This window comes from Saccopteryx leptura, chromosome 2, assembly GCF_036850995.1.
Source record: "Saccopteryx leptura isolate mSacLep1 chromosome 2, mSacLep1_pri_phased_curated, whole genome shotgun sequence".
Lineage (NCBI taxonomy): Eukaryota > Metazoa > Chordata > Mammalia > Chiroptera > Emballonuridae > Saccopteryx > Saccopteryx leptura.
Genome location: NC_089504.1, coordinates 272,142,765 through 272,160,045, shown reverse-complemented (window position 1 = coordinate 272,160,045; position 17,281 = coordinate 272,142,765). Strand labels below are relative to the sequence as shown.

Below are 17,281 nucleotides of genomic sequence, written 5' to 3'. Positions count from 1 at the left end.
AACCTCTACTTATGTGTTCAGATACAGATAGAAAGACCAAAAGGTAATGACAGTTATCTCTGAAAGGCAGAGGGATGGCCTTTCTTCTCTAGTCTGTGCTTTTTTAGTATTTTCTAAATTTCTTTGCAGTACGTATGTACTTTTTTAATTATTAAGAAAGCTATAAAGCTAGTCTTATAAAAAAAAATCTCTCCTCATTTGAAATTATTATACCACTGATCGTGCTGGCACTGTAGCTGTTACCCTGTTTCTAGCAGATAGAAGGGACAAGCAAACAGTATGCCTCCTGCCCCAGCCCCACCCCTGACATACTTACAGCCAATCATCATGATGGCCACTGCAAAGATCTTCTCGATGTCTGTGGATGGGGCGATGTTACCAAAGCCCACACTGGTGAGGCTGGTCATGGTGAAATACAACGAGGAGATGTAGACAGAATTCTTGCTGGGACCGCCTTCCCACTTCCCTGAGCCAGACCCATTAAACTGGTAAGGGGTGCCAATGTCCATTGCCAGTTGGTAGAGCCAGCTGTTGTTACGGATGGTCTTGGTGTCCTCATCGAAGATCTCATAGTCCCCGATGCTGTACCAAATGCAGGCCATCCAGTGAGCAGCCAGCCCAAACACACACACCAGTAAGACCAGCACCGCAGCTCCATATTCAATGTAATGGTCCAGTTTACGGGCCACGCGCCCCAGACGGAGCAGCCGGACAACTTTCAGAGAGCTGAACAGGCTGCTGATGCCCTGGGAGGAGAGGAGCACAGAGTCAGGGCCAAGCACCCAAAGACACCCCTCCCTCACTGTTCCTTCCCTCCTCCCCCCGGGCCGCTTCCTTCAGTACAGCGGATTTCCACGAGATGCAAAATTATGCAGCCCTTAAAAAATTGCTTAACAAGTCATGATATGGAAAGATGCTCACATATATTTGGGTACTGATTCACAATAAAATTAGAATTTGATTCCAAGGTGTACGGAAAGGGAAATTTCCATTAGCTCTTTTCCTACTTCCATTAAAAAGCAAATAGAAAACAAACAAGCCAAATAAAATTAGAATCTTAATTGAACTATATTATGCAGAAGTACACAGATACATATGAGCATATTTCCATGTTATGAGTTATTTTAAAACAATTTTAAGGGTTGTGTAATATTTCATATTAAGTAATATGAAATATTTTAAGAGTTGCAAAGCATTTATTTCACACTGTATAATCTTTCATTCTAATTATTTATATATTGTGTGTAAGTAGACAAATATTTATATGCTGAGAATGGTCAGGAAACATGTGATACATTATCAGTGGTGATGGCTGCAATGTCAAGTTAGGGAATTCAAGCAATTTCTTGTTATATTTGTATATATTTTCGTTATACTTGTATATACTCACTTAATTTCTATGAGTGAAATGATTACTTTTATAATTAGAAAAAAATATAATTAAAAAAGAAACAGTGTTTTTTTAAGATTAAAGATGAATTCAAGAAACAGCTGAGAAGAACTGAGATTCTGTTTTCTCAGAAAAGTTACAAATTCTTGGAAGGCAACATCACTTCTGTCAGGTCATAGATTATACAGCCATACATCATGTACTTAAACACAGCAGTCAAGGAATCTCAGCTAAAAGGAACCCTCTGATTTCACCTGGTACAGCCTCTTCTTTTCTAGTTGATGTCTGATGATCTCACCAGGACAGGTCTAGTGTCTGAATAAGTTCTCTAGGGAATAGCACTGTGGCCATAGAAAAACACCCAAGTTGCAATCATGAAAACGGGGTCTGAAACCCACATAAGCCACTAACTTGTTATGTGAATTGGATAATTCAGTTACCTCTCCATCCCCTTGCCTAGAGGATCTCTAAACCTTCTCTACACACTAATCTACTCTTATCTCCAAAGGGAACTGAAATATATTACAGAAGCTATACCATTCAGATCCTCAAAACTGATTTCAGGGGAGATTTCTATTAACTTTTCTTATGTCTACTAAAAAGTAAATAAGCAAACAAAATAAAGATATTTCTTTGAATCAAGACTGTGGTCTCCTAACATAGCAACAGTCCAACAGCAGGATGAGGCCCTTCACCAAGCTGAGCAAATGACTTCTCACTATTCTGAAGGCTGGACAGTTCCCAGGCCATTGCTATTCTCTCTTGTCCCCTTAATGACAACTCTCAAAACTCAGGTTATGTCACAGACAGAAGGATAATGTGTAAATGATTTTAGAGTCTCACCAGGGCTTCTTCCCCAACTACGTTTCCTACGCTTTTGCCAACTCAGTGGGTCTCAGGACTAATTCTCACCAATAGGTTTTGAGGTGACATGTATGTCACTTCTAGGTCATGGCAGCTAAAAGGAAGCATGCTTTCTCTACATGCTTCCTCTTCTCCCGACATGCTTTCCAGATGAGGCTAGAGTGACCCTGTGGCCAAGTCTGAAGATGGTGAACACAGAGCACAGAAGGAGCCTGGGTCTCTAAAAGACCACTGGAGCACCCTCCAATTAACTTGAATCATAGTGTAATGTGAAGGGAAAGAGAGACCTCCAATATCAGCCACTGAAACTTTGGGGGATATTTGTTACAGCAGCTATATCATTAGCCTCCCCTGACATGTGAACATACAAATATGTAGCATAGCCTTGTCAAGAAGAACATAGGGTCAGGTTGCCACACAAATTATTTTTGTTGAGATGAGGGTGGGGGAAGTGAGATTTATTGTCCTTTTAAAAAACAAAACAAGTAAAAACAGTTTTGTAGCCATAAAATGGACAACAGAAAAAGTCATTTCTTGTCCAACGTATACCAGTAAATGGGTAATAATGAATTTTTCTAAGCCAAAGGTCAATACATCCATACTGTCAACCTTGACAAAATTTACCTTTGGCATGTCTAATACTCCTCGCTGGGTTTCCTATTTCCTCCATGTGCTTTTCTCAAAAGCCTACCATGCAGAAAAGACTGACAAAATCCCTCATATTAAGATGCAAAAGACTGATGAGGATAAATAGATAACCTCTCCTCACAGGGCATTTGCATTTTAAGAGAGGAAAACTAACTTCCAATAATGGAATTAAAAGCACCAACAGCCTGGATGAAAGGAGATATTCCAAGAGACAAAGGAGCCTTTTTGATGACTCAGAACTCAAACACAAGTAAGCAGCCACCTACCCTCCACCTCCACATAAGGAGGTTCCTGAAATCATCTTTCAAAGCAGCTCCACTCTGACGCAGAACTTCCTACCCAGGGCGAAACTGCCTTGTCATTTTTCCTCACTCCTACTCAGTTCAAGGCAACATTTACAGAGAACCTACTGTGTACTCCTGTGCCATTGCTACAGGGAAGAGACGAGAATAATGCTGTCTTTGTCTTCTTGCTCACTACTGTACCTTCAGTGCCTGGCCCACGGAAGATGCGAGATAGAAAGGAAGGAGGGAGGAAGCCAGAGCTGGATTACTGGAGAGAGAGGCATGATTCTATTAGTGGAAAGGTATTTCCACTAAGAGTCACAGAGCTTGAGAGCTTGAGAGCTGAGAGGGGACCGAGAAGTCATCTAGTCCAGCTCCGCGGAGTCCAGCAAGGTCTCGTGGAGTACGGTTAAGGAATGGTCTTTCCACCACTCCTTGAACTCTTCTCTTAAGCACTGCCTTGAAGATCCCATTCTATGGCAGTCATTCGTGGGGATGAAGGATTGGAGATCACCTTCTTACCTCCCTCCTGCTCCATCATCTGCACTTCATCCTTTCTCTCTTCTCCATCACTTCCAATTGGCCACAACAACTCAGGCAACCACCACTCAACGGCCACGCTATCTCTGGCCCTAGTACATCCCACACAGCAGGTGCACATTTACCTCTTTGCTTGCTCAGACTGGTCCCTCAATGCCCAGTATGCCCAGCTCCCCCTTCCCTCCCATTTATGACAGCTGGTAACTAGTTATCCTTCAGGCCTGCTACTATACTTGTTGTCCTTCTGGTCTGCCACTACCTCCACCCTAAAGCCCTCCATGACTACTTGTAGTCCCAACCAGTCACTCACTCCTCCAGATGTGGGTGTTTACCTGTATCCACTCCCACTTGAACCCATTACTTTGTGTTAGAGTTTCCCTTAGCCACGCCCCCATGTACATCAGGAATTACAACTTCCTGAAGACCAAAGCCGCTTGGTATTGATTTTAGAAGCCTCCTGTATTAGGTCGAACACTATCCTGACAAAGTCCTGTCTTTTCTAGAACCTCAGAATGTGACTTATTTGGAAATAGGGTCTTTGCAGGTAGTTAGTTAAGATGAGGTCATACAGCAGGCCTTTAATTTTATAAAAAAAGAAGAAGAGGTAGGCACAGAGAGAGAGAGAGAGAGAGAGCCCCATGTGATTACCAATGCAGCACTTGGGGTGATGTAATTCAAGCCAAGGATTACCAGCCACACCAGAAGCCGAGAGGAAGAGACAGAACAAATTCTCTCCTGGAGACTTCGGAGAGCATGGCTTTACTGACACCTTGATTTCAGAACACACAGCCTACAGAACTATGGAAGAATTTAAATTTCTGTTGTACTAAGCCACCTGCTTTGTGGTAATAAGTCATGGCAGCGCTAGGAAACCAATATACCTACACAGGTCTAAAGCGAGCATCTTCTCAGGAAGGGTCTCGAATATCATCTAAAATAAAGAGTTTAGACTGTTAGAGAAATTTTTGCTCATTTTAAGGAGCCTTTGAAAAAATATAAAACACATACTTCCTCACTCCGTTACTTATCTGTGTGCACACTGATATTCTATTACACAGTCTTGCTTTTTTCTCTCATTGCGCTAACAGCTGGAATTCCAGCTGTTTCAAAGCATTTCAAGCTATTAATTTGGTTGTTTTGGTATTTTCCTGAAGTTTAGTATATGCAATAAATAAAACAGAATGCTTCCAAGTTTGTTTGTTTTTTAATTTTAGTATAAAAACACTATGGAACCATATTGTATCAGGGGTCCCCAAACTTTTTACACAGGGGACCAGTTCACTGTCCCTCAGACCATTGGAGGGCTGCCACATACAGTGCTCCTCTCACTGACCACCAATGAAAGAGGTGCCCCTTCTGGAAGTGTGGTGGGGGGCCAGATAAATGGCCTCAGGGGGCCGCATGTGGCCCGCGGGCCGTAGTTTGGGGAAGCCTGTTGTAGATGATCACATTTTCCTGGAGATTTCTTGTATCAGAAAATCTATCTCACATTCCATATGGTTCCAAAGAATTCTTTATGACAACCTTTAAATTATGAAGAAAGAAGAATGTTAAGTTGGTCAACATGGATGAAGGGATGGTAGGGACTAATGCTGGTGAGCTCATCATCACTGAAGGCCACAACTGTGACAGAAAGGAAGCCTTCTGAAATCTAAGTAACCTGAGTTGTGTGTTCTTGATGCAACTGAAATTGAAGTGAACATTTGGTAATTATCAGAATCATTTGTGTGTGAACTACTAAGTTTTCCCTTTTCATCCAGACTAAATAAATCATTCTGTTAACTTAGGCTATCTCTTGCCTTTGCAACTAGCCAGGTTCAACAACTTTCTGCTCAATTTTTTTCTGCCATAGGCATGAAAATGACACTGTCATGGACTGGCCTTTTGGGTCCTTGAATAGTTCCCCCAGGCTTTCAGGTCTGTGTGGAGACATGATGGTGTCCATGGCAAATTCTGCAGGGAAACTTTATTTTTTTCATTGCTTTCAACTTCACATCAATCATGATTACTCTTATCCTGCGTTCTCCTCTAAATAAAGGCCTCCGTCCCCTGCTCCACTGAAACTCACAAGGAGAAAGTGTGACAGTAAGAAATCATGTGGTCTGTTATAAGAATTTACTACTTTGCTAACAGAGCTTGGTTTGTTTGTTGTCTTTAAAACAAACGTAACTTTGAGAATAAATATTGAATGATGACCCTACCACTCTGAGAACTGCAGATACATTTCAGCTGCATAATGGAATCAACTGGCTAACCAGATCTTATTGGGAGTTACTCACTGAAGCTCAAATATAATTTGCTGCCTTCCTGTTTCAAGGTTTTACTTTAGGCTTGTTTGATTCAATTCAGCAATCATTTCCTAAAAACCTAGTATAGGAAGACATAGCCAAGAGCTTCCCATGATAGAAAAATGAAGAGGATGCAGTCTCCTGCCTTCAAGTTAACTACAATTAGGCCACAGAAAAACAGCCTACAGACAACTGCAGTGCAGGGCAAACACCAGTTAGCTGCCACTATAAATAATGACTTAGCATGAGCCCTGTGGCTGTGCTTAAAGGGAATTCTTTTCTCATTCATTTAACAGGCATATTGACCACATTCAGGGGAAAGATGCGGTTACCCGGTGACGGAGTAGAGGGGATAGCTTGTGACCTTCCATTTGTTTAATCCAACAGTATATCCAAAAGGCACATCTACAGTCTCTGTAGAAAACCATCATTGAAAGAGGTTTAGAAATATAGCTCAAAACCATTCATTTTCTTTTTGTTTACAATTCCAACCATGACATAAACTGTGTCTTCAGTTGTAATAATATACCATCAGACTCTATGGCTTTCTAGAGGCGCTGAAAATTGAAAGTGTACCATTGGCCAAATAAAGACCAAAGGATACGGAAGAGAGAACTTGGCTTTATCAAGCCTTGTCTCTGTCTTTCTCAGAATCCTAGTTTCAGGTCTCCTTCTTCCTGGGAAGTAAAAGGAACACAAGTAGCCTGGACGGAACGGTGTATCGTCCTGAAGGAAGCAATCCAGTTTCTTTGTGCCTGGAGCTCTGACAGTGATGCTGAATCAGCCATGCCCTTAATGCACTTTAGGCTAACTTGGTTTAAATTCTCAGAGACCACAGCATGTCAGGGTCTGGTATAGGTGAAAAACCCCAGTGACTTTCATGAGGATTGTGTCTAGGAGATTTCAGCGCTGGGGCCTGACTAGAGCATCAGCCCACTTATCACTCTCCGGCCAAAGCTCTAGATATGAAACAGTGCTGACATTACACAAGCATCACCTCCACTCGTCATGTCTGCCAACACAGCTGGGGCCTCCTGACCACGTATAATAACGCTCTCTGGTTAATGGAGGAGAGGATGCAGGGCATTCCCTATGAGGTTTAATTTGGCTTTAAAAGACACGCTCCCTCCTTCCTCATCCACACTCCACTTCAGTCTCATCCTCACCCAAAACCAAACTTCAGGTAGGAAGGTAGAAGCCCCAACACGCTATAAAGAGGCCCCCCATGAGGGTGGCCTCCTGACAAGTACCAGGAGTTTGTGGCATGGCCTTGAGCGCTCCATGGGACTGGCAAGAAGGGAAGGCTCAGGCAGCTGGTTTGGATGTGTGAAGTTTCCCCAGAATGTGGGGAGGCTGGTATACAAAATGCAGACACCTGCATTGTTTCTGTGAGAACTGGGGCAGGAACGAAGTTTTCCCAACGCTCAGAACTAGCTCGCCTACGTTGGGCAAAAGAAAACCAGGGCAGCAGAGCAAGGACAAGAGCCAGGCAAGCCATCAGGAACACTGCTGAGAGACTGCAGGGTCCCTGGAGTGGGCCCGGGGGTGTGCTTAGCTCCAGGATGCTTCCAGGTGACTGACAAACGGGGGGGGGGGGGGGGGGGGGAGAAACAGACAGGGAGAGTCAGAATGCTCTCAGAGAGCCAACATGACCATAACTACGGGGATTCCTAAATCTAAGGGCCAAAGAACCCCCCTCGGCTAGAAGGAGGGCCAGTGCTCCATGTTTAATATTGCTCACGGCTGAACTGTCCCATCTTCACAGATAGATTTAAAGCCCTCAAAGGCTATTTCTCCTTGCAGCCTCAGCAGTGAGTGGTGATGAGACCACTAATCATTCTACCTCTACCATTCCAGGATGCAGCTGTCATACACAGAGCTCCATTCTACTGCCACCTGGCCCTTGGAGGATAAGTCTCCGGAGAAATGTTCTGAGGCAAAATTATGGCTTCTGTAAGAGGCTTCTGGTAAATACAGTTCTAAGCTTTCTGGAAGCAGGCAGAAGTAAGGACAGTCACCATTCTGCGTGGTTAAAATAATCAGTAACTACAACTTTTGGGAATAAGAGAAGTCATAGAGAAAAGAAATTGTCAGGTGGCGCCCCGCCCGCCCCGCCCCTGGTACACTGTGGCTGGCTCCCTGACCCGGGGAACCTCTGGAGGACTCCTTTCTCCACCTGGGAGGTGAAGATGCACTTGCACAGGGTTAATGCTCACAGAAGTACGACATGAGAGGTGATCTCTGGCTCTCCTCCACCTGTAAAGACCAGGCAAAAGGGTCAGGGAGAGAGAGAGAGGCACGAAGGGACGAGATTATTCCCCCCTCGGCGAAAAGGAAAGAAAAGACCTGAAACATTAGAAAGAAGTCATTTCTAGGTGAGGATTAACAAAGAGGAGGGAAATGTCCCCTCTCTGAAAAGTTGCCAACAAGCAATTAGAGATTTTTGACCAAAACAGCGTGAGCTGAAGGACAGCCAGTGAGCAGAAGCCCTCCATGTGCTCTGGAACGGCAGACCCCAGGCGTCAGACCCCAGGCACAGGGGAAGCCAACCTCACCTGGTGAGCATATGAAAGGCTAAGGATACCTGACATCAGGAAAAGTAACAGCATACAAATTACCCGGGTATTTGTATTTCTAAACTCTCTTTAAGAGATCTAGCATTGAGATATATTGGGTGGGACACTTGAATCTATGTAAACACAAATTAAAATCATGAATAAAAAAACCAAAAAGATTTAAAGCTACAGTTAGAATTTCTTGCTTAAGGATCACTCCTGCATTCACCCTGTTTCTAGGACCCATGGTTGCAGGCCTGGCCCCAGACCACTGCATCGGTTAGGAAAACGAGAGCTGAGGTGATGGGGGGAGTAACTGTATAGTAACTCCAACATCCTCCCCACTCCCTCTCCCCACCCCAGAAAAGCAGGGGAATCTATTGGGTGGGGAACCCTCTATGTGCCTTATATGCATCAGTTAGGAAAAAGGGAGCTGAGGTGATGGGCGGAGTAACTGTATAGTAACACCAACATCCTCCCCACTCCCTCTCCCCACCCCAGAAAAGCAGGGGAATCTATTGGGTGGGGAACCCTCCATGCCTTATATCTCCCCTAATTTCATATGGTCAATGTTTCAATTGCTCCTCCCAAGCCTCTATCAAACCATTACTTTGAGGTTAATAAGTGAAAAAAAAAAGATCTAGCATTTCTTTGACTACAGAAATGACAAATTACTAAATAATAACATGCCACTTGGAAATTTATTTTAATGGAAAAGCTGTACATGGACCCCCCCCCCCCATCTGTCAACACCATCCTGCTAAATAATAGCAACAGTAATTTATATGGACCTGCAATATGCCAAGCCTTCCTTCTATGCTTTAACTCAATTCTTATTACTATCCTATAGGTCAGGATATATAGTATAATTCTTTCCATTTTATATGAATGTATGTATGGGTTTTTTAAAAAATAAACTAACTGATGGACAAGCAGCTTTTGAAGGATAATCAGTTGTGTGCTGGTTGCCACCAGGTTTTTCACAACAAGCAATGAGGTTGAACTCTCCCGTAGCTGTTCTGAAGACACAAACAGCCTACCGTGTTCCTCCGTTGGCCCCGTCCCCCCACGGCCAACCTGACGACAGCAGGAGAGACTGATGACCCCCACCTTCTCTTCAAGCAGCACGTAGGCTGTGCTCATCTACAGCAAGCAGGAGAATCGTAGAGAAAAACACAAAGCAATGGTGGAATAAAGAGATGATGCTCCTTCCATTGTGTGAAAACCATTGCCATGAAAAAACTTCCATTTGGACTGTGTAGTATTTGTGCTGACTGGGGGCTCTGGGTTCTTAACATGTGGCCTGTGGACAGGCAGGATGGCATCCTAGGGTCACCAGGAGCAGCATCTTGTGTATGGTCCATGAGGAAACTGTAGATATGGGTCTCCCGCACTTACCAGGCCCAGGCCCAGGGAGCGGCTTCAGTTCTGCAAATCACCTCACCTCAAAGCTGAGACAAAAATGGGCATAAAAGACTCCCCAGGTTCTCAGCCTTGTCTCAGGTGAGGCCACTCGTGCCCAGATTGAGAAACTCTAATGAGGCTGCAGAAAAATAATTCATAGGGACATCTTTTGGAACGTTAGAATTCAAAGTGCTGCCGGTGGCAGTGGTGAGATGATTTAGAAGTGGTTTTTAAAGTCAAAATGCATTCATACATGAATTTAAATCCCTTCCTGGTGATACCAGGACACAGTCCCACATTTGTAGACCAGAAAGCAGATGGCCAAAGGAAGCTGCCAAGAGGTGGGACCATTAAATGGCCCAGATCTAAGGAGGGCTGAGGACATAAGGTTTGGCACAAGAATCCTAGGATCACAGAACTTTGGATCAGGAGGGGACCCCACAGATCATGAAGCCCACACCCCTCATCTTACTGATGAGGAAACAAAGGTGCAGGGAGGACACACCATACCCATGAAACACGGATTGCCCATTACCCACTCCCTAGCCCTGGTAACCTCTAATCTACCTCTGTCTTTATGAATTTACTCTTCATAAAAGTGGAGTCCTAAAGTTTTTATTTTTTTGTGTCTGTCTGGCTTTTTTCAGTTAACATAATATTTTTGGGACTCATCCATACTATAGCCTGGGTCAGAATTTCACTCCTCTTTATGGATGAATAATATTCCATTGTGTGTATATGCCACATTTTTGTTTAGCCATTCGCCTGCTGAATGGCACTAGAGATGTTTCCACCTTTGGACTACTGTGAGTAACGCTGCTATTGAACACTGGATATCGGTTTGAGTCCCCTGGCTGCAGTATTTTAAAAATTTTTTTGTTTTTAACAAACTCTTACATAGCTTTTACCATGTGCCAAGCATGGCATATTACAAGCGTAAACTCATTTAATTCTCATAACTTCTGTGAGGTAGGAATTATTATTATTCTCATTTTGCAGAAAAGGAAACAGAGGCACAGAAAGGTTTAGTAACTTGTCCAAGATCACAAAGTGAGTTGTCAAAGCTGAATTCAAACCCAGGCCATCTGGCTCAGGGTGGCTAGGTGGCCAGAGCAGGGACAAGAAAGGCAATAGTTATAATAAATGAACCTTCCCATGGCTTCCTCTCAGGTGAAAGCTTAGGTCTTTATAGTGGTCCATGAAGCCCGTATATTCTTCCCTGCTCTCTCACTGCAGGGCAGCTCCAACCTCATTTCCTACTGTTGCCCCCACTCACTCTTCCCTCAGACATGACAGGTAGGCTCCACCTCAGGGCCTTTGCACTTGCTTTTTCCCTGCCTGGAACATTTGGATATCAATATCTCCAATATCCCTCACTTACTCACCTCCATGGGGTCACTTCTTCATACTAACCTTCTCAAACAAGCCTTCCTCCATACCCCCATTCACAATCACAGCCTCCAGCCCAACACAGCCTACCCCACTTCCCTGTTTCATATTTCTCCAGGGCATGTATAGGCTTTACGCTTGTTTGTTGACTACCCCTTATACTAAAATGTAGACACCACGCTGGGGGACCAGCTGTAGCCTCGAACCTCGAACACTGTGGTAGGCTCTCAGCAACGATGAAGTGAATGAATGAATATCAAACATCCACCAGCACTTAACAGTTTACAAAAATTTTCCACGAACATTATCCCTTAGTTTTCATAACATAACTGAAAATGTCTAAGAGAAATCGCACCAAGAAGGTCAGGCTTTCTATCTCCCACTGGTCCAGGAGCCGGTCCAGGAGACCCGAGACACAATTTAGAATTTCCAGGGAGAATTAGGGAGCACGGGGCCAGAAGACAGCCCGGGGATGCCTAATCTGGCCAGGAGGCTTGGGGAACACCCGCCTGCCTCAGGAGACAAGGGACCCTGCCCCTCCCCCCCAAAAGCCTGGAGGCTAAACCGTGTTTCAGAATCAGGAGTCCTCTTCCACTTGCTTCGTCTTCCACCAAAACTAGGGCACTGGTTTGCGGCAGACAGTTGCTGAGAGGCACCAGGGTTCAGAAATCCCTGGATGACTCTCCCGGCATTAGATGCAGAAATACACTGTGCTGCTCTCCCTGGAGCATCCCCCAGAGCCCCGCAGCCAGGTCTCCAGGAAACAGGAGGCATCGTGTTCCCACAAGTGCACTTGACTCTCCATCTGGACTCCTCCCACCCACCTGTCCGAAACTTCCATCCCTTTCCAGTAAAAACCAGCTCAAACAGCATCTCTGCAATGAAGCCTGGTCTAAGTTGACCTCTTCTTCTGACCGCCCACCCCTTATAATCAGTCTCTTCTCATTGAATTCCTGCAGCATTTTGTACTATTATTATTACATATTATTCACCATTCCCTACCTTTTGCCAAAGTTTTGGCTGTGTACCTTGATCTCCCGCTACATATATAAATCTTTTCTAAGCAAGAGAACAAATTTCTCTTCACCTTCACACGTCCCTGAGGCAGCCAGTGCAGTCCTAGTGCGTAGCTGGCGCTCAGTGATTGATTCCTGAATGAATGAGCAAACCAGCGATCAGCTACCGGGAGGTGCAGGACAGGCTATGGCTAATGCCCTACCTTATCCTCCACCTGGACTCCCGTTACAGCCGTCCGGCCCAACCAAATCTGACCTGCACATTTCTATCACTTCACACGACTTTTATCAAATTACTCCCCTGCTCAGAAACCCATTTGTTGGCATTGTAAATTGATTGCCTCTTTGAGAATGTACTACCTCCAAAGCATATCAAGAGTCTTCAAATGTGTGTATCCTTTGTCTCAATAATCCTTTTACTGAATATTAATAGACAGAACAAAAGATAAAAGATAAAAAAAACGACCATTCCAGAAACTTCGATGTCATCTTTGGTTTGGTTCCTTTTTCTCTCTCACCCCCACAGAGAGGCAATCACAGAGTCCTATTAATTTTGCCTTGATCTGTTTCTAGAACAAAGTCCAACTTCCTCCTCCTCACTGGCACGTCTGTCTCAGCTGCAGCAGCTGCCTTAACCGGCCCCCTGTCTCCAAGCTTACCCCATCTAGTGTATTCTGTGTGCAGCAACTGAGTTATTCTCTCAAGCACACAATTCTGATTGGCTCCTCTCCTGCTCAGGCTCCTCGGTGCCTGCATGATACAGTCTGTGCTCCTCAGTGGAACACACAAGGCCCCGGCGCCCGGCCCCGCCCTGCTCCTCCTACCTTCTCTCTCCACCTGCTCACCACCTGCACTCCAGGGCCACCGGACACCCTGACCTCCCCAGCTGGGCAGGGCTGTCTCGCCGCCCGTCTTTCTCACAGACCGGTTCCCCTGCCTGCAGTGATGTCTCCTCCCACCTCCCTCCTCTTCCTCCTTTTTGCCTAGCCAACTCCCTTCTTACTCTTCATTTTAAGACATTTTTCTGAGCTCCCAGACAAGGTGGCCGGCTCCTTGGGATCCCAGGAGGCCTCCCCATTGTGTGTACAGTATCATGGCTCGATGACCTGTCCCCTTGCCACCCCATATATAAATAATTGTTAGCTTATTGAGGGCAAGGACCCCCACAGTTTCAACACCAACTCCCCAGAACCTACCTGGCCCTGTGTCTGGTGTTAACAGGAACCCCACATACATCTACTAAATGACTGAGGAGGCAGCTTCTGAATGTAGTCTACACATAAGGCTCAGTGCTAGCGGGAGTTTAGGCATCCACTGGGGGTCTTGGAAGGGATTCCCTCAGAAAAGGGGGAACTACTGTACATTGCTTTTCTCACTTTGTGTCATAAACATTTTCTCTGTAATAGTCATCATGATTGTCATTTGAAATGAATTTTTATTTGTGTAATGTTTCAAAATGTAAAATAATGCCTTATACCAAAGTTTTGTCCTGTTTTATTGTCGCAACAATCCATAGGATAAGAGAGTGTGCTCCCATTTCAAGGAGCTGTCACGGTGATTAAGTGATGTGCTCAAGGTCACACAGACATCAAGCAAGTAAAGCCAGGATTTTTGACCCCAAATCCCTTATTCATGACACTTTACAATATCATCTACTGATAATTATACGATTTTTCCCAAGTTAATATGAATTATTTTTAATTACTAATTCTTCAATTGTAGGATACATAGGTTGTCCCCAGATCTTTCCTTTCACTGGTAGTATCTCAGTGCACATCACATTTTTTATTTATTTTATCTATGTACTTTAAGAAGAAAAATTTAGATTCGTTTTAACATTTGCTTTCAGCAGAGAGCCCCAGTGCTCTGAATGGGCTGGGGACTAAGCTGTGTAAGTAAATATTTCAGACTTCGTGGTCCATAGTCTGTCACAACTGCTCAACTCGGCCCATGTGGCCCAAAGCAGCCAGACGATCCATTAACAAGCACACTTATCTGTGTTACAATAAAACTTTATGTACGGACACTTGACATTTGAATTTCATATCATTTTCACATGTCACAAAATGGCATTCTTCTATTTTGACTTTCTTCAATCATTTCTCATTTCAAAATGTAAAAACCATTCTTAGATCATGGGCCATGAGCTGGAGTTGACCTATTTGCTGATCCCTGGGTACAGTAAGTGTAGACTTTTTCCTTTTATTATAATTTTCCTTAATGTTTTTCCATAATTTTTACATTTAAAGAGGGGGGGGAAAGTTACCATGAATTTCCTGGGGTCTGCCAGAACTATTCAAAATTGACTAAGCTCAAGTCAAACATTAGTCAGCTGGCCCTCATGATCTCTGCAAACTCACGGGCAAGAACAAGCCAGCACAGTCTCAGCCATCTCGCTTCAGGTCTTCTTGGAGACCCCAGCACATGACTTGTTGATTCTGCACCTTTGGCATTTCAAAATCCCTTCTAATGTGTTAACCCTGACAGTCCAAAGCTGACCAATCTCCTCAAGGCCAAACTCTAGGCTCACCCTCTCGGAAGAGTCTTCCCTAAGTGACCACAATCCAAATAGATCACTCTTTTGCTTTGTTAAGTAATTGGAATATACATTATTAGGCACTGTTTGCAGTTGTTACATCCCAATTATGTTCCGTTTCAACACAATAGCAAGACCAAGGGGTAGGACCCCTCGTGCTGTCTGCTACTTTTCTGACAGCGTCTCTTCTAGCCCTCTACACACAAGAATTCACACAAGCTAGTCGAATAAGTGGTGAGGAGAGAACTCAGTTAATGAACAAGGTACACTAGCAGATGGTCCACGTTCCTGCTGCTGATTTTACTAAAGATATGATCAGTACTGTCTGACATAATTAGCCATATCACCCATTGCAATTGTTCCTGTGGTCATTATTTTTGGCATGTTCCAAGCTGCTGCAAAAGTAATTATATTCTGTGCACAGAGCCACTCATCCAATTACAGACCTTAGCAACAACATTATGAGATAACGTTATATAAAGATGCTATGAATCAATTGGCTGGGCACAGCAAGGTACAGGGAGGCTTACTGAAAGGAAGAATGGTGAACCAACCGTGTGAAACCTGCTCTAATCAAACACAGTATTCTGGAAACAGAAGTCAGTGAGGAAAAGATGATCGAGTCATACAGAGACAGGACAAACAAGAACAAAAACAGATGTGCAAGTAAGACACAAGTTTCTTCCCCTTGGATGCTCCAGGTTAACAGAACCCCTAGTTGGTTTTTCTCTAGAGTGCCACCTACTGCTCAGCAGGGAGAGGGCAAGTGGGAAGCTGACAGTTGATTTCTTTGCCTCTCAGTTGATTCCTCTCAAGCGCAGACCCTGAACTAGGGCCCCAGATATGCCCACTTCCTCGTCCCAGCTGCCACAGATGAAGTCTAATCACTAGTGTGTCAAATACTGTGCTAAGTGCTCTGCTTGCATCATTTCATTTTATCTTCACGATAACTCCATGAAGTAGGTACTTTCATCCTCATTCCAGTAAGGATGTGGGAACAGCTGAGAAACACTAGTTTGAGAGATCTACTTACGGAGTGGCTCTTATTTTCCAGGCACAATGCAAATAACAAGTTCTACCTTTATGCAACTGACCTTCTAGTGGGAGAGAGAAAAAAAAAGCCAAAAATAAAGTTTCACAAGATAATATCTGAATGTGTCAAGTGTTACCAAGGACATAAATTGATTAAATGAGGTTAAAAAAAAAGAAATATATATATATATATATATATATATATATATATATATATATATATATATACACACACACACACACATACATACATACACACTAAAAAATATTTTAAATGAAAAGGGGTGGGGGGAAGAGAGGTTTCCCCAGACAGCCTCAGCCTAAACATGGAGTGAGAATCTATTTGGACTCAAACAACACACTCAGGAGTCCAAGGCACAAAAGACCCCGAGGGGTGCACCCCTATATGGATGCGCAATGTGAAAAAGGGGAGAAACAGAAGCCTGGGGGCACCAGGGAAAGCTGGAAAAACACACAAAGGGAAATACAGATAGGATTTTAACGCGTAGGATCCAGTGGAAAAGTGAAAAGGAGACACTTATGCGAACGAATGTCTCAGTGAATGTTCTTGATGCTTTAAGGGCCTGTGAACCTGCTGTCCATGTAACGTACGTAATGGGACAGGACTGCTGTGGCATCTGCTAGTGGCCTGTTGGTTTAAGCTGTCTGGCAGAAGCAGTCTCTTTCCAGATAATCTGTTGTTCCCAGTTCTAAGGGTTAATGGGGTAAGCTTTCCTCAGGCATACAAAAACCTATTGGTAATGGGATAAAATCTAGTTGATTATGCTTTTTCTGTAATGGTGTAATTTTATTAAAAAATCAAAGCATTATTGCAACTGTGGACATATGTATATAAAAAAGAGGCTGTTCAGGAAAAAGTCCCTAACTGAACTTAGGCTACCTCCCCGGCCCCCTCTTAAATGAAATCAGCTAAATGTCATACACTGTCACCTTGGTCTTCTTCCTTGTCTCCTCTCTCTCCCAGCACCCAGTCCAGTGCCATAACTGAGGACGTCTCCCTTCACAGGGTGCACTGTCCTACGCATCTCTGGGCACAAAGCCCACCCAGCTTCTTCATCCCTTTACTCCTCTTACTTCACCAGTCTTGGCAACATACTGCCATCAGCCCTTAATTTTCTCTTCCTCTTCTTTAAACCTCTATTATAACTGTAGACATGCCTGATGGTTGCTTTTGTTTGTGCCTTCTCTTAGAGAATAAGATTAATCTCAGCAAAGTTTTGTTAACTTTGGAAGTCTCTTCAAAGAACCAACTTTTGTCATTGATGATCTTGCCTTTTTATTTATAATACTTCTGCTTTCATATTTATTGTCTTT

General features: G+C 43.9%; 1 protein-coding gene across 2 annotated transcripts in view; it reads right to left on the bottom strand.

Moving 5' to 3' along the window:
* Window positions 1-17,281, bottom strand: part of KCNH1 (potassium voltage-gated channel subfamily H member 1) — a 334,319-nt gene that overhangs the window by 200,327 nt on the left and 116,711 nt on the right. For both annotated transcript variants that reach the window (XM_066366052.1, XM_066366053.1), the window contains exon 7: window positions 317-746. In XM_066366052.1, coding sequence (XP_066222149.1) covers window positions 317-746 — 430 coding nt within the window. The remainder of the gene's footprint in view (window positions 1-316; window positions 747-17,281) is intronic.